The sequence below is a fragment of the Cyprinodon tularosa genome, unplaced genomic scaffold, assembly GCF_016077235.1.
Source record: "Cyprinodon tularosa strain WSP-4 unplaced genomic scaffold, ASM1607723v1 ctg66, whole genome shotgun sequence".
Lineage (NCBI taxonomy): Eukaryota > Metazoa > Chordata > Actinopteri > Cyprinodontiformes > Cyprinodontidae > Cyprinodon > Cyprinodon tularosa.
In genome coordinates, this window is record NW_024039407.1 from 293,581 (window position 1) to 313,878 (window position 20,298).

At 39.2% G+C, this 20,298-nt stretch overlaps 1 protein-coding gene across 1 annotated transcript in view; it reads right to left on the reverse strand.

Annotated features, from left to right (window-relative positions):
* Positions 1-20,298, reverse strand: part of itga5 (integrin, alpha 5 (fibronectin receptor, alpha polypeptide)) — a 54,714-nt gene that overhangs the window by 19,442 nt on the left and 14,974 nt on the right. Inside the window, exons 2-19 of the mRNA XM_038309273.1 lie at positions 20,048-20,178; positions 12,549-12,649; positions 11,632-11,755; positions 11,479-11,540; positions 11,357-11,402; positions 11,147-11,272; positions 11,025-11,069; positions 10,840-10,883; positions 10,588-10,644; positions 7,952-8,004; positions 7,633-7,841; positions 7,025-7,216; positions 6,887-6,932; positions 6,444-6,557; positions 3,865-3,920; positions 3,333-3,490; positions 3,044-3,181; positions 238-305 (exon numbers count right to left, since the gene is read on the reverse strand). Of these exons, the coding sequence (XP_038165201.1) occupies positions 238-305; positions 3,044-3,181; positions 3,333-3,490; positions 3,865-3,920; positions 6,444-6,557; positions 6,887-6,932; positions 7,025-7,216; positions 7,633-7,841; positions 7,952-8,004; positions 10,588-10,644; positions 10,840-10,883; positions 11,025-11,069; positions 11,147-11,272; positions 11,357-11,402; positions 11,479-11,540; positions 11,632-11,755; positions 12,549-12,649; positions 20,048-20,178 (1,770 nt within the window). The remainder of the gene's footprint in view (positions 1-237; positions 306-3,043; positions 3,182-3,332; positions 3,491-3,864; positions 3,921-6,443; positions 6,558-6,886; positions 6,933-7,024; positions 7,217-7,632; positions 7,842-7,951; positions 8,005-10,587; positions 10,645-10,839; positions 10,884-11,024; positions 11,070-11,146; positions 11,273-11,356; positions 11,403-11,478; positions 11,541-11,631; positions 11,756-12,548; positions 12,650-20,047; positions 20,179-20,298) is intronic.

A 20,298-nucleotide genomic window follows, 5' to 3' on the forward strand; every position in this document is an offset into this window, starting at 1 on the left:
CTAAAGATGGTGGAGACATACCTCTTTAATGTGTATACTATTTTTAACTTCACAATTATGCACTACATTGGGTTGTTTTATCTGACAGAGAGTAAATTGAATTTGTGGATATAATGTGACAAGTTAGAAAATACAATGGGTATGATTACTTCTGCTAGGTTTTTCTGTGAAGATTGATTTTTGGGAAAATGACATGTTTAGGGTTAGATTTTAAGAAAAACACATGGATGAACTGACCTATGGGCGGCCAGCTTCAAGTCAGGAACACAGATGTTGTCCTCTCCGCAGTCCAACAATATCTGAGCCTGAAAGATACAGAAATAGGTGATAAAGCTTTAATTTAATGTAGCTGCTGACTGAGACGAGCTCTGACTCATTCAACATGTACAGAGAACTCAAAATAAATCCCACTTCAGTAAATAGAACCTGTGCAGCAGGACGCAACATGCGGCATGACTAACACATTCCACCGTCTGTCGTTCAGAAACCAAAGAACACCTGGATGGCAGCTCAGGCAGTCCTTTACATAAGCAGTCCTAGATCATAGGACTGTCGTGGAAACAAGGAGCAGGTATCAGGGTGAAGCGCAGGCCAGAGACGAGCCTAAGAGCACAGCTGCCAGCTCTCACCCGTGTCCCACATCACAGCTTCATGTGGTAAACCACGCTTACACCACCCAGCTAACCGCCGCATATGATAATATAGAAGGGGGGCAGCAGGGATCCTTCAACTTAGAGGACGCTCTAGGACACAAGATATCTTTGTTGACATGAAAACAGGAGTGAGGCTTCAGAAATTACAGCTGAGGGAAAGACAAGAAAGGAGGAGAAACACAGCCAAATGATTGGGCGACCGCTGAACGTTTGGCAAGGCGGTGGCAGGGGTGAGCCCTGCGGAGTGCCAAATTGCAACCCGCCATTGACTGACAGTGTAAAGATCCTCATGACCATGAGGACAATAAATAGAAATGTAGGATGGATTACAGATGGAAAAGTTCCCATCTTTTTATCACCCAATCCTGGGGGCTCTAATCGTGAACACTACTTTAACCGCTTTGCTAAGGAGCCATATGTGAGCTCCTTGACTAGTCTCGGTTGTTAAAGTAAGCCAATTTTACAGCACCATCAGAACAACTCAGCATCAGCATTATCACAGAGAATGCACTGATGCACAATTTTAATCACTTCCAGATCTCCTCCCCCCCCAAAAAAATAAATATAAAAAAAGCAACAAATATAAATTAGTAGATGTCTCCTAAAGCTATAACTCTTCAGACCGACATGTGGAGAATGTTAGGGTGAGAGAGAAAGTGCTCCAAGAAGATCTCTAATTCTCCCTCCAGTTTGAAAAGTACTTGGCACAGAGGAGCGCAGCGTCTAAAAGCCGGCCACACATTCTCAGAACATAAGCAGAAATCAATAGAGCATCGTGTGTCTGATCTAATCCAAGGCTGCGGTGTAATGGTCACTCCTCAGTGTTTACGCATGGACACAAAAGAAGGCAAGATAAATGAAGCCTGCTGGCAGTCTGAAACTATTTGCTTCTATGCACACATGCAGACACGGATCAGGTTTACTGTTTGTATAAAACGGGTTGGGGTTTTTGTTGTTGTTTTTTTTTTTTTCACAGGTTCAAGATTAGAGTTACAGCTCCGGTTTGTCTCAAGGTTTTAGTTCAAAAACAGACCACATCTGTTAGAGGACAAATTGCTTTGATATCTAGAAGAGACATCTGTGAAAGAGACCAACAGGGAAAAAGTCAGACACCATTTTATCCAGAAAAGGGGCTTAAACAAAAACATTTTTACTGTGATGATGGCAGCTACATTACTATTTCCTTCCATTCAAATTGATAATCCTGGATTTGTTTTGTGCATATTTCAACATGGCTTTAGAAAATGCATGCTCTGACGGCACTTCAAACATTTCAAATTCACAAAGACTTTGACCAGGGGGCAAATTTACATGTTGTGGTCTTCTTCAAAGTGGAAACATTTTTCCATTTTATTCAGTTTTTTTTTCTTTTCTTTTTGTATTCCATTGAACTGATTGAGATGATGAACTAGCATTAAACTAGTGGTGAGTAGCACACCTATTAAGTATGCTGAGCCACAACCACCACCCAACCAAAATGGCGTAAGGAGCACCATGTCTAAAACTCCAGTTAGAAGCTTTTTTTTTTTTTATCTTACTAATTAAGACAGAAAACGAGGTGTATGGCAAAATGGGATTTCATAATAAAACATTTTGTGAAAGGGTTAGGGTTGGTTTGTCAAACAAAGTCCCTAACGCTAATCTTTGCTTGATGCGTTCTGAGTGGAAATAAGAAGTCTACATTATCAACACAGCCTTTGCAGCATTTTATGCTCCATGCATGCAATTCACAAGTCCCACAAGTGATCTTTCTGGCAAGGTAAGCTTTTCCCTGCTGTACCCAATATTCTTGACTGGCTGACCCTTAGCAGCTAATGACACTGAAGTAGTCATTTGCCTCAGAGCTTCCTGTCAATGCTTAATGAGGGAGGTCATTAGAGACCTTTTTTTGGGGGGAACCTTAAAATTGGTCATCTCTGATTCAAAATCTAAATGACTCAAAATGATCAAACCTGCCCATTATAAAGATAATGAATAGATTATTTCACTAAAATACTGTTCAAATCTAATCTTGTTATAGTCTAATGAATCAAACTGGTTGTTGAGTCTCTGCTAAACAAAAGCATAATAAGGTTGGATTCTTAAAATCATACATATAAGTTGACTGTCGCCCATCTTCCTGCTGTATTTTTATTTCTTTTAACCAGTCACGTGGTTTATGTGGGTCCATGTACCGTAAAGCGCTGGTTTAACAGCAATTGATCCCTTGTGTTTTTTTACACTGTGGCCTGCTCTAAAAAACTAAACGGTGTTTGATTGGCTCGTTTTAAAATATAAATGGCTCTGAGATTGTGTTCTGACTCACTGATATTAAATGCCTTAACCAGCACACAGTGTCTCTTTAACAGTGCTGCCAGAAGATAAAGCAACTTGACATTATGTCAAAGTACCTTCTGCTCAATAACGTTGGTGGTCTGGTAGTTGAGGATGGGCCGAAGCCCATGGGAGTCGGCGGCAGCTTTTGGGTCCAAGCTGAAGTTCAAGGCCACATAAATGGAGGAAAGTTTATCCCTAAATTCTTTCTCATCCTACAAGTAAAAAAAAAACACATGGCAGAGTTTACATAAACACCCACTTGAAATGAAGAAAAAAGGAAAACAAAGAAAATCTTCTAGAGGGTTGTTTTTGGTACAATTGAGACACAAATGTATTTTATTCATTAGGTAAAAGATGACATACTCTTAGATAGATCTTCTTTTGGTCGCACAGACGCTTCCCGCGGCGAACTCTCAGACTTTTCTGAAGCAAAGGCTGCTGGGAATCCAGGAACAGAGCCCTCTTCACAGCACCTTTTTGCTTGTGCTTGTGGCTGTCAAGCTGAACCTCCACCTGGAAGTCTGAAACACAGAGCACACAAACAGGCATTCATTGGATGATGAATGCTCTCAACTCATCTAATGACAAGTCTGAAAAAAAGCCCTCTGTAAATTCTTTGAGGCGCGTGCAATGTAACCGATGTAACTTAAACAAAGAGGCAGGGAGAGCATCTGCGCTTGGAGGACAGGGTAATTAGAGATAATAACGAATGATAAGAAAAGTGATTGAATGCAGAAAACAGTTGGCAATTAAACACTGCCAGAAAAACAATCCAGAGATCTATAGTTTCTGTCAAAACTGTGTGTCACTGTTATGGATCTCAAAAGCTAACATTAGTAGCCAGTTGACAGCTTACGTTCTTGTAATAAAGTACAGATGTGGAAAATTGGCTCACCTAGATCGGCCGGTAGGTGTTTCCCATCAGCGGTTATGCAGTAACTCAGATTGACGCTGTTTTAGACACAAATAAATCAAAGGTTTCATAACAAAGGCAAATTTACTCATGAAAAAGATTCGGGTTAAACATACAGCACACACAAGACAAACAGCTTGCTTTTAAGTTGCTCTCTAATTTCCTCACTTTTTCCCATTTATCTTTTGTCAACTTCTCTCAGGGTTCAAATCACACGGTGTCAGGGAATACTGGGAATGCAACGAATAACGTGAGAAATATTTCAGTGTTATGAGACGGAGCTGGCATCTGACCACTCTCGCCAGCTGGGCTGATAAAGCGCAGGGTCTCCGTTTCCACCAAAACCACCATCCGACACACAGAGAGCAGCAGCAGAGTTAAGAGGGGTGAAATTGAGCAAAGACTCAGGTTTCAGTGCTGACCAGTCAGTGGCCGTCTGTCTAAGCCTGTAGGCCTCTCCCATGACATCAGCTTCACAACATGCTTCTGCTGCTGTCCAAATCTGCAGCTGACCCCCCTCCACCTCCTTTAACTGATAACCCTACACAAGCCAAACAAAGACCAAAGTCCAGCAGGGAACCTGGGAAAACAGTCCTTCCTGAATATCCTCATTTAACTTTTCCACATTTATTCACATCAGAAAAACTTGTTTTACTGGGATGTTATATGATCAACCAAGAAAAAGAGATCCGCAGCTGTGAGGTAGATTGGCATCAATGTGCATTCAGTTTTCATCAATATAACTTTTCCACCTTTTCCTGCATATTGTTACCAGCCTTAACCCTGTAATGCCAAAGGTATCATATTTGATACATACAGTTTCTGAAATGTTTTGCGTCTGACAACTTTTGCATAATTTAATGGTAAACACTTTGCTCAAAATCCTATTGTACACAATCAGGTATACCTGATAACAGAGGGCAGAAGACTACACAAAAAATAATCTTGACTTATCGCATAGTAATAAATTATTAATATAAAAAATCTATTTTTGTTTCTTCTTTTTACATATTTTGTTAAAAGGCCAAATAAGGACTTCAAACCAAAAAAAAAGTAATTTTCTGTTTTGTTTTATTCTTGGATCGGGCTTTAAAGGGTTAAATATCTAGAGACTGAATTTTTAGCAAAACATGTCAAGCTCAGCTTCTAGGGTTGCACTGTATTTTGTCGTATTTTGTCTCTTATCAGAAACTTATTGATGAAAACTTTTGCCTTGCAGATGACGTGTGCAGATTGATGTGCACAAGATCCATGTGTTTGCCATATCCCACAAGTTGCAAACTTTAAAGTAAAACTTATTACTTTTTTAACATCTTTCTTCTCATAACTCTTCCATAAAGGCTGGATTTAAAGACACGATTAACCCTGATCCTGTTAAATTATTCTCCCGAGCTACAGATCTCCACAGCTCCTCCAGAGTAAGCATGGATCACATTCCTATTCCTGCTCTCCTTGCTAGATTTGTCTGTTTAGAAGAGCACTGTTGATTTGCAGCCATTCTCTTTCCATTTTCAACTAGATTAACCAGTCATGTTTCAGCTTCTCTCATATGACTACCTTAAACAAAGTTGGACTTTATTTACTAAACTGGTGACTTTTGAAGACAATTTATTTAGGAGCATCAAAATGCAAAACACTAATATATTTTTTTTTCTCCTCGCTGTATCATTCTTCTTACGTCATCACATAAAATCCCAATAAAATTCATTATGTTTTTCAGTCTAATGGAAGAAAAAATATGGAAGCATTTAAAGGATGTGGATACTTTTGCAAAGCAGTGGAAAAAATGGGAGTCATGTTCAAATGGAGATGAAAAATGAGAGAATAAGGCGAAGGAAATACAAAGCCTTCTTTTGGGGAGTAGCAATAACTTCACTTATACGCTCCTGTGTCTGTACAACTGAGAGCAAGCTCACAGGAGTCTATGTGTCCTGATGTTTCCCAGCTGTGTTCCACCACCAAACAATATCTCATTCAAACCAACTGTAAAAACCTCCTAGCCCCTCCCCGCCCGACCTCCTTCCCATTATCCCCTCTGCTCTCCTTTAACCCCCACCGAAAACTCCTCATCGCCAGGCAACGTAGCATAATCAAGACATATGTGTATACAAGAGTTTCCTTTATGAATCAGGATGTGGAGAAAGGCGGGGTGAAAAGGCAGACCCACGAGTGCGGCGTCAACCATGCTGAGCAGTGAGCAACCGTCATCTGTTTCCTCTCCCCGTTTCTGGAGCAGAACTGTGCACATTAGGAGGAGGCCAAAAAACGGCTAACAAAGCTTCTATTCAGCATGTTATTTCTCCACTTTCCAACTGAAAGGATGAGATACGGAGGCATTGAGAAAATAGGTCAAATAAAGCACAGAGCAGCTCTAGATCAGTTGTCATAAAGGATTTTGCTTATCAGAACCCTTCTAAATGGATAACAGTGTTTATGTAAGAGGGGAAATGGAAAAGCTCATCTTTTCTGGGGGGGGGGGCTTCCAGAAAATTCAGGTCAAACAGAAGACAGCCGAGTCACAGGGTACAAAAAGTTTAGCTCAGGACAAGTTTGACACTCACCAAGAAACATAAATGCTAGAGTTTCCATTAGTGATTGTGCAGGTTTTCTCTTCAGGGTTGATCATTGTGGGGGAAACTACCAAGGAGGCGCTGGCCGTGACAATTGGTCGAGCTCTTCAGATGAAATTGGAATAAAAATAAAAGAAATAAGTCAGTCATTAGATATTCAGGATTGCTTTAGATTGATCAAGTTAAAATTTCCACTCTTTTTAGATCAGGAATATATCTAAAACAAATATCACCAGAATGTTTCCCATCTTATTTCTAACTTAAATTGCTCCAAGACTGCTTTAAACCTTCTCAGATTTTCCTTTTCTCTTTTAGAAAATACAAAAAACTATTAACGCTTTTAATATATTCAGCATATATTTAACTTAGGATTCCAAGGATAAATATAACAAGGACAAACAACAATAATACATAGATGCTCAATAAAAACATACCTATAGAGTACTGCTTTATTAACACCAAAGGCTCCAACAATGAGATCTGGAAAAGTAGAAATGAAAAAGGGTTAAAATCATACATTCAAATCTAATTAAAGTAACTATTATGTAAATCTAGATATAGAACAGTCTTACCAGGATATCCATTCATGTCCAGGTCTTGAGCTCCTCTGAGGGCAAAACCAAAGCTGGCAGGAAGAGCACCAGTAGCCCACTGGCCTACGATCACCTGAGATGGCTTTTCCCTGAGGCCCTCTGAGTATCCATTATAGATGTAGACCAGTCCCTGCCGATCATCACCTCCAAATGGACAGCTTATGGCCACATCTACCGAAAAAGGAAAACGTTCAGACAAAGATGAGCTCTTTTCCACAAAAAGGGAAAAACTTCACCAAAGATATCATCTGGTTAGACTGAATCAGTGTTCCAGTAACTGAAAAACACAAACTTCACCAATAATTCAAACTCATGTGAACAATGAAAGGGGGTGAATGAGTCAGAATGGAAAAGTTACGGTCATGACCCTGCCATTTCCTATAATATGGCAGTGGGTGTAATATCGGACTGAGGTCATATAAGAAAATAAAAGCTCATTGTTGGGGAATTCACAGAGCAGAGGAACAGATTATAAAATTCGTCAAAATGTTAAACAATATGAAGACATCTTAACTTGCAGAAAAGTAGAGGGAATTTATAAGGGGGTGTATATTCTTTGAGCTGGATGTAGTCAGTTCCCCTCTTACCATTAAAACCGTCCTGGTTCAAGTCTCCCAGTGGTGCGATAGTGCTGCCAAATCTCCCAAACACTTCGCTGCCCGTCAGGCTAGGTTTGTGGATCTCCAGGTTTAAGGGGCTCCTCTGCAGGTAAGTGTAAACCCGACCCATCTCTTCCAGTCGACCATCAGAGTCTCGGACCATGAACATGGGAGCTCCCACCAACAGATCAACCATCCTGCAAGAATGAAAAGTAGAAAGTCAGCAGTTATTAAAACTTGGAGACAGACGCTTGAAAGTATCACTGAGGAAGTTCAGAAGCATCCGGTCTAGACTGGTTCTACTCACCCATCACTGTTAATGTCTGTCGTTGCCACAGCATAGCCAAAATATGATCCCATCTATGAAGAAAAAACAGCAGTTAGCTAAAGCCGGATTCTTTTTGTTTACTTGGGTTTTCCCTTATTTTAACAAGAGGATCTACAAAAATATAAAGGCTTAATGTGTTTTGCAGGTTCAACTTAATTAATGGGCTTTTCAGGTTCATTTTTATTTCCATATACCATAATTCTGAGCCCCCCACAAAAAAAAGTTAATAAAATTTTAATCTGATTTTACTTATTCAGTAATCATGCCGGCTGTAACAGGGTCAGTGTTATTCTAATCACAAAACAAAATTTGCTCCAGCTGGTTCTACATTCATCGCTAGAATAAGCTGCTGCAAAATTTGAAGCAGCTTATTGGGATTTAATGTCATAGATAACAGATTCCGAATTGGAAGGCAATCATTACATGGTTTAAAGAAAAGCAATACAGATATTAACAGGGCTGTGTATTTTGACAAGCTTCCTTGTTCCTGCTACAAAAAAGCTACCACTGTGTTTTAAAGAGGGTTTGTTGTGTTCAGGCTGAACAAAAAGGCCCAGGTTGGTTGCATCTGACCAAAACACATTCTTACTCTTTCCTTTAAAGGTCTTTTTGCTAACCTGAACCAGGACTTTTTTTGTTATATTTGTCATATGTTCTCTAATGCACTTGTTTTATTTTAATTTGTTATATTTTGCATTTCTTTCCATTTTATTAGCTTGTAGGTTGTTTAAAGCATATTGGCCAATTAGGTTGTATTTTAAATCACTATAAAAATAAAGTCTTTATAGCCATGTTTCCATCCAACTTAAATTCAAATTTTAAGCGCCCTTTTAAAAGTTTGAAAAATGAAAATAGATTTTGTGGTGTTTCCATTTGGTTTAAAGAAAATTAATTAAGCGTAATGTCGTCCAACGTCGTCACCCACATCACGTCCTGACGCGTGGCTGTAGTTAACAGGTTGGTAGAGGCTGCAATCTAGCACTGACCACAGATTAGTAATGCAGGAACATTTTTAATGAATGCATTGCCATCAGGCGAGTTGTTCTTGTGTTAAAATGTCAGCTAGTAACGGCGATGTTGCTTCCAGCCATGTCTACTTGAGCCGTATGTCTACAAAAACCACCTTAAAGGAATAGTACACCCAAAACATGATTAGCCTTCATTTTCTACTCACCCCCATGCTGAACAACACTCTGGAGTACTTTTTTGATATCTCAAATGCATCTGGAGATCTGGGAGGCTTCTTGCTGTCTGCTGACATTCAAATAATGGAGGTCTATGGCGCCCGAGGCAGAAAGGTCCATAAAGTCCACAAAAAACGTGTCAATATTCCTCCATACTGCTCGTCCAATGTATTCCAAGTGTCCTGAGTGGGTAGCGTCCATAATTTACTCGAAACGAAGTCATTTAGAATGTTTTTAGAGCATAAACAGTAGTGTATAGGATTTCCTAAAAGCGCGTTCACGAGTCTACGGAAACCGCGGCAGACCAAACCAGATGAAAGTGCGCATTCAGCTCGGCAAAGAACTCATGCTCTTCCTCAACACTGAAGTCCTCAGACATTTTTCTTTCGTTGTTTCTTTCTTTGCACAGGTAAACAGCACATTTCTTCTTCTACGCTTGCATTATCGGCAGAGCAGACGCTGAATGCGCACTTTCATCTGGTTTGGTCTGCCGCGGTTTCCGTAGACTCGTGAACGCGCTTTTACGAAATCCTATACACTACTGTTTATGCTCTAAAAACATTCTAAATGACTTTGTTTCGAGTAAATTATGGACGCTACCCACTCAGGACACTTGGAATACATTGGACGAGCAGTATGGAGGAATATTGACACATTTTTTGTGGACTTTTATGGACCTTTCTGCCTCGGGCGCTGGGCACCTCCATTATTTGAATGTCAGCAGACAGCAAGAAGCCTCCCAGATCTCCAGATGCATTTGAGATATCAAAAAAGTACTCCAGAGTGTTGTTCAGCATGGGGGTGAGTAGAAAATGAAGGCTAATCATGTTTTGGGTGTACTATTCCTTTAAGTGAGAGCAAAAACTGTTCTATGAATTTGAGGATGTTTTTTTTTTATTTGGCCTTCCCATCAAGCATTTCTAATGCAAAATGTGCATTAGAAAAAGCTGATGGAAACACACCTAATTAAAAGTTTTCCTGTCAGCAATTTGTCCCAGCTGAGCTGTGGTCGCTTTGCAGCTCCTCTAGAGTCATCATGGATTTTCTTTAGTTATTAAGTCTTGAACTGCAGAACCCATTTGATGTCTGGAGTTCCAGTTTAGTTAGACGGCCAAAAGAGTTTTGCAGTTGTGCCATAAACCATGGTCAGATCATGGAAAATAATTGGTCCATGAATAGTTCATAGCTTTGTATATGGTTTTAAAATATAACCTCATGATGAATGATGATTGGAATAAAGGGCGAGGAATACCAATTGATCAAACACTTTTTTAGACTTTCATTTTTGAAAACATTTTGAAAAAATTGGACACAATGGGAAAGGGTTGAAATAGCATAGGTACCTCAGCAAGGAGCAGTAAAATCCACTTTTAGGGTTATTTCTTTTCTTTAACAAAAAAAAAAAATCCTTGAAAAAATCCTTGAACTTACCTGCTCACCCGTGAAGTTCATTACGGTGTTCAGATCTGACCCGTTCAAAATAGACACCTGTAACAAAAAAAAGCAAATATTGTGAGCATTCAATGGGGTCAAAATGTATGCTGTATCGGGAATTTGCTGCAGAAGACATTTTTCAACTTTTACAAACATACACAGGCTGTTTATGTTGAAGTATTACACCCCTGAACTCCTACCTATTTAATAAAAGAGGAAAAAATTATGAAATAGATTTAGTTTTCTTACCAAACCATAAAGCATGACTGCCTTTGGAACACCGGTTACAAAATCTAGGAGAATAAACAAAGATTTATTTGAAAGACAGGCCAACTCAAACAAAAGATCAATTAAATATCAAATAGCATTGTATTACTTCTTATTTGAATTGCTAAACCAATGCATCATGCCAGGAGATGTGTAGTGTGACCTACCTTCTACCTGATCACCACTAAATTCCCCAACAGCTACAGAGTAACCTGGAAGACATAGAGGAAAGATATCAGACTTAATGTTCACCTTAAAAACTACCACAAGGTTTAGTGACCTGCGTTACCTTGGTAGCTGTCATCGTGTACAAGTTGGACCTGTTTGGTCTGAACCTGTCCCTCTACAGCCTGCATGAAATATCCTGGATAGTAGGCTTTGATAATCTCCTCCTTGGCCGCGGAGATGACCTGACCTAGAGGTCAAAAGCAGAGGAAAACTATAAAGAAACTTTTCCGGTTTTGTTGTTGAACAGCTGTATAACACAACTGATGTTTACCTTGCCAGAAATAGCTACCGGGTCCGCCTAGAACCACTCTGCCATCCTGAAACGAGAGCACGTGTTACATAAGTGAGAACAGCAGATAGAGAAAAGATGGTAACCACGGATACAGTTATTACCGTTGTAAAGTCAGCGCTGAATCCTCCCTGACAGTAACCCTGACCCCCTGCATCACTGAGCTCTGAAATACGAGAGGAAAAAAATTATGTTGGGAAGATTTGTTTGTTTTCTCAATCACCTGTTTTTAGGTGACGTTCAATGTATGCCTTTACCTGTCCGACAGGGAGCATACTCCACAAATTTGGTGAAGTTCTGAACTGAGAGGTAGCAGGTTCCAGTGGCATCAGAACGGGGTTCATCCTTTTCGGTCCTCCAATGGTAGAGAGGGGCGCAAGCCTGGATTATAGAGATAGCCAAGGAGAACGTCAGGAGTCAGAGGCAGTGATGAATGGAGTGGACTTCGGACTTTTGTTTTTTCAAATGTATTTATCATGACTTGTTTTAGACTATTTTTCAAATAAAAGTTTTCTGATCATTTTCCCCTACATTTTTTGTTTTGAAAGTATCAGAGTAACAATGGGATGAAAATTAACACCAGTTTTCAGACCATCATTATTATTATATCACATAAAACCCCAACAAACTAGCCTTAGCATTGTGATTGTAGTGAGATGAAATCAGAAAATCCCCATTGAGGGTAGAGGGCAGGACAAAAAGAAACATAATAAAGACAGGAAGCTAAATGCTGATGTAATATGTCAGATTTTAACAGTGTTGGTTTATTGAGATACTGTGTGAAAGGTCGACTTGAACTCACTGTAACACACACTATTCAACAATGAGACATTCTTATTTACAAAGATCATTTTATTAAGGGAACAATATGGGCCCTAATAACAAAATCAAAAACATATTTCTCACTACAAATAGCATCACAGAATCAAATAAAAATCAAACCTCTTATTTAAATTTAATCTTTATGTCTATTTTATACTTTCTATTGTTTTTAAATGGTTTTGCATTGGTGAGCAGATTTTTATCCGCCCTGTCAGTTTTGATTCAGCCTTAAGTAGGTTTAGGAAGAACAAACAAGGGAAAACAGGAAAGGCAATCTTGGTTTTAATAATAACCAGCGAAATAGAAACTTTACCCGACCCACAATCACTTCACAAAAGGGGGATCACTTTACCAGGATTGTGTCGCCATGAGAACGCACTGTGGCGCCAAACCACTGGTGGGACTTGAAATCAACCTGGTGCATTGTGTCGTTAAGTCGGCTGCTGCGGTCTCCTGGGGAAACAGATATAAAGAGAAAGACACAAAGTTATAACAAGATGATAAAACATGCATTCATTTAGCTGGACCTCAGCTATCCTAATTATCCCTCCCCCTTCCTCTCAGAGACTGCTGAAAACATCTGTGCATTTGGCAGACAGCAGGAATTTTGACTCCGGTTACATTTTTCTTCTTTTTTTTTTTCAATGCAAAGATTAACTGTATGAGAATTTGTAAAGTCAGTGTCTGCCAACACATCCTGGCTCAGGAGACAGAACGGATCTCTGCTTGGCTGGGTCCAGACTGGACTGACATGTCTTGACCCTGCTGACACTCTGCTCTGTTTGGCCACCTGGCCAGTAAGACTGATCCGATCTCCCACTTTGACAGTGGCAGGTGATATGACAGATGGTGTCAGGAGTCAGGTTTAAACATGGCTTCATCTGAACACAGATGTTACATTTGTGCAACAATAAAGCTGAAAATGCAAACAAATTGATTAGGGAAGAAGGAATGCCCATCGCCACCGCGAAGAAGATTCATAGACACTAGAATGGTCCTCTGTGGTCATGATGAGAGATCTGTTGAGTAGGACAAGATGTCCTACTCAACAGACGACTCTTCATGTCGTCCTCAAGTCAAAACAGGCAGCCTAGAGCTGAAGATGAAGTTCGGAAGAGTGTTTCTTTGGTAACAGCCTTGAGTGAGGGGTCCAAGGAAAACATACACGCTCTATCCGGGCTTCCTCACACTAACTTCCCATTCATCTCTCTTCAGCCACACTTTACTCTCCTATTACCCGTTTTCATTTTCACCACCGTCTTTGTTTTTCCTTTCCATTTTTCTTACATCATCTTACCCAAGTCTCCATTTCGACACGGGAAAATTCTCTCCAGTGCTTACAGGCAGTGTTCTGTCGCCTGGATCAAAATATTAAAAACGCTTTTTAATGGCCAGACTACATTTCTGCGTAATCCCCGTCTCTGGGTTTTCCTCCTACTTTGAGCTCTGGTGGCAGCCAGCCCAAGCCTCAGTGTTCAGAGCTACTTTAGCCATGACAGGAGAGAAACTTTGAACAGCACCATGCATGCTATTACTCATGTATTTAGCTGCATGATAAAAAAAGAAGGTAGAGAATAATTCTCAAATGGCAGCCATGGTACATAGACATTTTCACAAATAACACATTTTTTGCTTATGTTGCACCAGGGGTGTAATTGTGTAACCCTTTGAGATAATAAAGGAGCTTCAGAGTACATGGGAAGTGCATTAGGGTAAACTAATGCACTGCAAACTAAATGACTAAATGAGGCGACTGCACCTATACCGACTATATATGACAAACATTTGTTACCGTTTCATTCCTACAGTTTAAGATCCTTAAATTGGCAAACAGGTATAGCACCAAAGTATCCACAATTTGAAGAGCATCAGCATACATCACCATTTCTTTGCATTGCCAGCCAGCTGGCTGAAAAGGTCTTGCTACTTCTCCCTCACTTAAAATAACATCAAAATCCACAGTCTGAGAAGAAACCTTGGCTACCAGGGGAAATGAATATGTAGCAGCAGTAATACAGATCGTTTATTTAATCCATCTTCTACCGTCTCTCTGTTGGTGTAATGGGGAACTGGTCTCCAGCATTATCCGGGTGAAAGGCGATGTCTGACCTGGACAGGTCACCACTTCATCACAGAGACATGCAACCGTGCAAACACACATATAAGGGTAATTTAAAGACTCCGGTCAATCTAACAGTCATGTAAGGTTACTGATCTGATCCAGCCTGACACCTCAGCCCATAATCTGAGGCCCTCAGGTCAAAACATTATTTTTGCAATACCAACATTGCTGAAATTTAATGCTTTTAAATAGGATCCAACTCAATTTTTACTGCATTTTGCACCATATTTATTATGCGCTGCACTGGACCTTTTCATATTAATGCCCTTTTGCACCATTATTTTAAAGTGGTTTCTTTTTCTCCTACATGGTTACATTCTGATCACTGCTGCACTTTATACTGGTAATGTTTATATTACTCCAGCTGCAATATCATTACACATTTGTAAGCACTATGCAAAGATATTTTGTTATGAATACACTATGAGTATACAAAATAACAATAAAGTTTGTCTAAGTCTAAAATCTGCTTATGGCTCCTTAAACCTCTTTTAAAACCAGAGAGATGGATCTTTAAAGCCGTAGAACAATCTTCATTTTTCTCTCCGCTCCCTGGACTCTACAGACACTTTTAAAAGCAGCTAAAATCTCGACTTTGCTATTAGTGAAGCAATTTGTGACCCCTGCCTGTGGAAATTGCTATAAAACAAAGCATAATTATTTTGTTCTTTGACCCAATAAAGAAAACTGGAGTACCCAGAGAGAACCCACACATGCATGGGGGAACATGCCAACTCTATAATTTATTAGTTAAGTTTCCAGTCCAACTTTTGTTCCATTTTCTTAATTATTTATTGTCTTTTCACTTTGTAATAAACATTTTTCTTCTCATTTTACATAATCATTGTATCCAAATGATATACTTTGATTACCTTTAATTATTTCTGTTGCCTTTATGCCATTGAAATGTGGCATAAAGACACATTTATGTGCCTTTATTTTTTCATGAAAAAAAAAATATTCGCTTTTTTTCCCTCGTGTAGAGTAGTTTTAATTATCTTGCCACTGAAACGTTCTACAAGGTTACCTTGCCTCTATGCAGAAAGTCCCCATCTCAGGAATCAAACACAGAACCTTCTCGTTGCAAGGCATCAAAGTTACAGCACCACTGCACAGCCCTGCTTTTAAATTATACTCTTAGGAAAGAAATAAGATCATGCTGCAGATTTTATAACATTTTTATCATGTTTCTATGTTAGTTTTATCCTGATCTAATCATAAAATTCCCACTCCATTCTATGCTTGGACAAAAACCATTGCAGTCTGAACTGAACAGCCCCCCTCATTGTTCTGGTGAGTCTGGGTTAGTACAGTGTGCTGATGTGACATGGTGCCAGGCCAGTCTCTCCCAGGACCAGTGCGAGACTCAAGGGGGTCTGGTCTCATTCTACTTTAAAATGCGTGCGAGAGGACATAGCCATTAGTGGAGTTAGAGCCTCTTATTGTCAGAGTGTGTATTTCTGTGCTTGTCAGTGAGGTGGAAGACAAATGGTCAAATTCACTCATCACATCAGCTGGCCCTGTGGGAGTACCAAAAAAAGGGGAGGTGGATGGAGCAGAGCGAAGGGGGCTCTGGTTTCTCCCCATTTCCTCAATCCCCTCCCTCTGATCCTCTCTTTCTGCATGTGCTCTTCAACAACCTCCCTGCTGCTTCTCCTTTTCTCAGATTCACGGACAGCCTCTTATCTCCATGGAAGAGGAAGTGGATGGGTGGGGGCTTCTGACCACTTTGACCCAATTAGTTAGGCTAATTAAGAGGGTCTGTGGCCTGCAGGTCAGAGCTCAAACACACTGAGAGGGGGTCCTCTGGCAACATCTTTTTTTAAATATCCTGGACATGCAGTAGAGAGACACCTTTTATGAGCGGATTGTAAAAAGGCCCCGAAAGATTGTCATTCAACCAAAACGTCCAATTATCAGGTAAATGCAACCTACCGGGGGGCTAGTCTGTCAAAACCTGAAAAGTCCCAATAATAAAATCAGCCGATAGGGTTACACTATCAAGCAACAAACACTTTTTGTAGTGAAAGAAATCCACAAAGACCTCGTTTTGCTCAAGTAGTCACAGCCAACAATGGAAAAAAAGGTTCAGGGAAAGCTCCAATGAGTGAACAGCAGCAGAGGATGTCATAAGTGTAACAGCTGTTTGTCATAGACACATTTCCATGCAGCTATCCGTGTACTGAGTGCTGTACGACAGCTCATACAATGATCCAGATGTTAGAGCTGGCTCAGCGAGTGTAATCTGCTCCCCTTAAAAGTCTTTTTGAAAATACGGACACTCCAACAGCCCAGGGGACAAACCTTGACTCTGAGGCCTTACTGCTTGAGCATGACATCACTCCCTGTGGTCTTTGGCCAGCAACCATGATACACATGCAAGGAAACTGAAAAAGCCCTGATAGATTCAGTAAAAGAAGTTCATTTCAGCTTATGAAACAGAGGTTTTTTTTCTCTTGTATACACAATTCTTACTGGAAGTTAACAAGTTAAGTTTGATGTTTTAAAAGTTCGAACAATACCCTTTACCTATACTTTTTTGTTTAAAAAGTCTATGTTGTGATAAAAAAGGCACTGATGGGGACTCGGTGAAAGATGAATCCATCTGAAAACCTCCCAAACTTCCTTAAGTTGCATTTGGACTGAACAGGGACCTCTTTTGTGACGTTTGCTACATTCACCTGTCATACAAACAGGATATGTCTTTGTTTCGGTCTATTTGTGTCACCTCGCTCGAGGAGTTCAATGGAGATAAGCAACCAGTAAACAAACATGACCTGGAGGACGGAGGAAGTAATTCACACACACACACAAAAAAAACTGTTCAACACCCTATTATCCTTCTTCAACCCAAATAGATGCTACAAAAAGCACAAACGCAGGACTAGTCCACATTAGGAACAAATAAAGGCAACGTTTGTACTGGAGGCAAAGACTGACAACTGAACCAAGGAGGAAATTATCTGATCACCTTAAGATTAAAATAAAACTTTAACAAGCTCAGAACATTAACTAAGATGTTATTTTCCCATACAAAAAAGCAAAATTGCAAAAAAAATTAAAAAACAATTTGAAACTGAAACAACTAAAAGCTTTGATAACCCTACGTAAACATACCAGAAAATAAGAACAATGACCTGCTCTATACAAGGTTTAATGATTATACAGGTCTGCCATCAACAACACATGCTACATCATTATTTAACAATAAAAACAGCAAAACCTTTAATATATGTGTAAAAAAGAAAGTCTACAACTGCTGCTTTCCCAGGATTTAAGGAGTAAAGCCAAAAAAAGTTGTTTATTAACTGATAAGAAATGTATACTTTAGGGAATAGTTTTTCTTTTCAGTTTGCTGGTTTAAACATTAGAGGTAAGAGGTATTAGAGATTATAAGAAAAAATTATCAATCCATGAAAGGATTTAAGGCAATATCCTTATTATCAAAGATTTTTTTCTTTCTTTTTTGTACAGCAAAAAATATATATAAATACTTAAGTATTTATGAAGGAGTCGATTTTTTTCAAGGATTCGGAGCGAGTGCAAAGAAAATAAATCAATATAAAAATTTTGAAAAACACTCCAAGCCAGACTCTGGAAACCTCAGCTATGGAGAACTTAGCTGGTGATTGTAAAGGATTTTCCATTTGATTACAAGCTAAGACTCTGAATCTTTTAAAGTCACTGAATGCACCGTACATACATAGAAGAATGCATTGTCAAAAAGACTCCACAGATTCGAAGTTGTTGCAGAGTATAGATATTTATATTCTCTAAGATGTCAACAGAATCAAAAAATGTAGAAAGCGTCATGGGAAAATTATTTTCTATAAAGGAAAAGCAATGTTCCTCATAAGGGATCTACCTTAAAACAAGGAACAGACTTCAGCAATTAGCATAAAGCTGAATGTGTGGGGATAGAAAGCTTGTCATAACAACTGAACTGCATTGTGGGATTCTCTGGCAACTAGAAACAGGCTTGTGTTTGTTTACAGCACCTGCATCCACAATGCCTTTGTTTTCTGTTCTTTTACTTTTAAAAAGTCAAAAACATGTTGCAAACCTGCTGATTCATAAAGTCAAACTAGTTTAAACAATTGCTTTGAGGAAAAAAGTTTTCCAAGGTGGAAGAAAACCCAAACAGATTGGATCTTTGAGCTAAAAGAGATGTCGAATGGCCTGGAGAACAGCCATAAGATGACTAAACCTCAGTTATCATGCCCTATCCCTACACACATGGGTGTTTCCATGGCATTTTTAGGCTTAACGTATTTTAAACACGTGTCACTAAAGAATCTGAAAATCCCTGTGAGGTGAAGGAATGCCCTTTGCATTCCTCTGAAATGATGACAGTTTTGTCATTAAAACAAAAAAAGTCAGAGGTCCTGGACCCACTGTTGCCTTGTCAATGAGTCCTCAAAGACTGAATATTTCTGAATTCCTCACAATGTACAATAAACAAAATCAGCCTCAGAGAACAGCAGCAGGTAGTGTAAAGACTACATCTAGTTTTTTAGATAGAGAAACCTTTGAACAGGATCCAAATTGTTTTTGTTACACCCAATTAGCATTCTCCTTTGTAGGGTCCATTTTTTAAGGCACTTTGCTTCTCTCCTACAGCCCTGTATCCAAATCAGCAATGTAGGCAAAAGCTGCTCCGCAGGGAAATGATTACTGCAGCCTGCAACGTATTGTGGGACCGCATTCTCCTTCTAGATTCATAACAACTTTACTTAAGTTATCCTTCCAACAAGTCAAATTCAGTCTAACAGGAATCATGTCGGAAAAGGAAATTTTAGTCCTTTGGATATCTCAAAGTTAAGGTAAGTCTCTATCAAAACCAAGATAGAAAAAAGAGCTTTAAAGTTAATATTTTTTTCCAACTAATATTTTCATATTTATATAAAAAATAATTCAGAAGGCAAAATAAGTATTTTGTTGTCAGCTTTAGATCTTTAAGACGAATTAAATGTGCTAAAATAAATTTTTGCTGATCAAAGATTTGTAAAATTGGTAATAAGCCCCAGTTGATGGTTATATGCTCATGGTGGAATGAGCATAGAATCATCTTATTGTAATTGTACCAGTACAATAAGAAAAACAACTGTTAGGAACAGTTAAAGCATGAAGCTTTTTGTCTTTAATGTTTAAAAACTTGCAAATAATTCCACTAAAAGACTTCTGGAAAATTGCTCCTATGAATTAAAAGTATACATGATTGACTACATCACAAACCTACTAGAGTCGACTTCATTAGGCAAACTGCAAGACAAAAATCCAAAGAGCGAATAGCTGACAAAGATAAGAATCTAGGTGTTGCAGTGGTTCAGTCACGGAGCAGGCAACAACCAGATTGAAACGCTTTGTTTAGACCTTTGAAGAAAGGTTTTAGAAATTATTATCTGCAAAATATTAATGAACTGAAACAACTTCCCAAAATGTGGGCCTGAACTTTCCTTACAGAGATGTGTGAGGGTGATAATGCTGAAAACATCTTATAATCATTGCTGTTTTCTGTTTAGATGAGGGGGTACGTTTAGCTTTTTTATTCTGACTTCATCGTTGCCTGATAAACAATGACTCAATTCAATCCGATGAGTGTTTTTGTAAACTTGAGGTCACATTTAAATTAATTAATCTAAAAAGGACCAGGTGATTTGCATTATATCCTCATACCGAATGACTACATAACAAGTTGTTCTTGCATGTGTAGCAGTTATAAATCTTACCTTTTGGATCAAATTCAATGGTGTGACAGTTTGTTTCGCTGATGCTCCACGGACAGTAGAAGACAGACCCTCCCTCTGTGACGTCGGTCTGGCTCGTGTTGGCCTTGGGGGCTCCAATAACCACGCTTGCACTGGAGAGGAGAGAAACAATTTATTTATTTTTTTTTACAAATGTTAAAAGATAACAAATCTCAAACATCAGAAACATGACATTAAAGCATCATTAAAGCCTGCTGCTCTTAGTGTGGCAT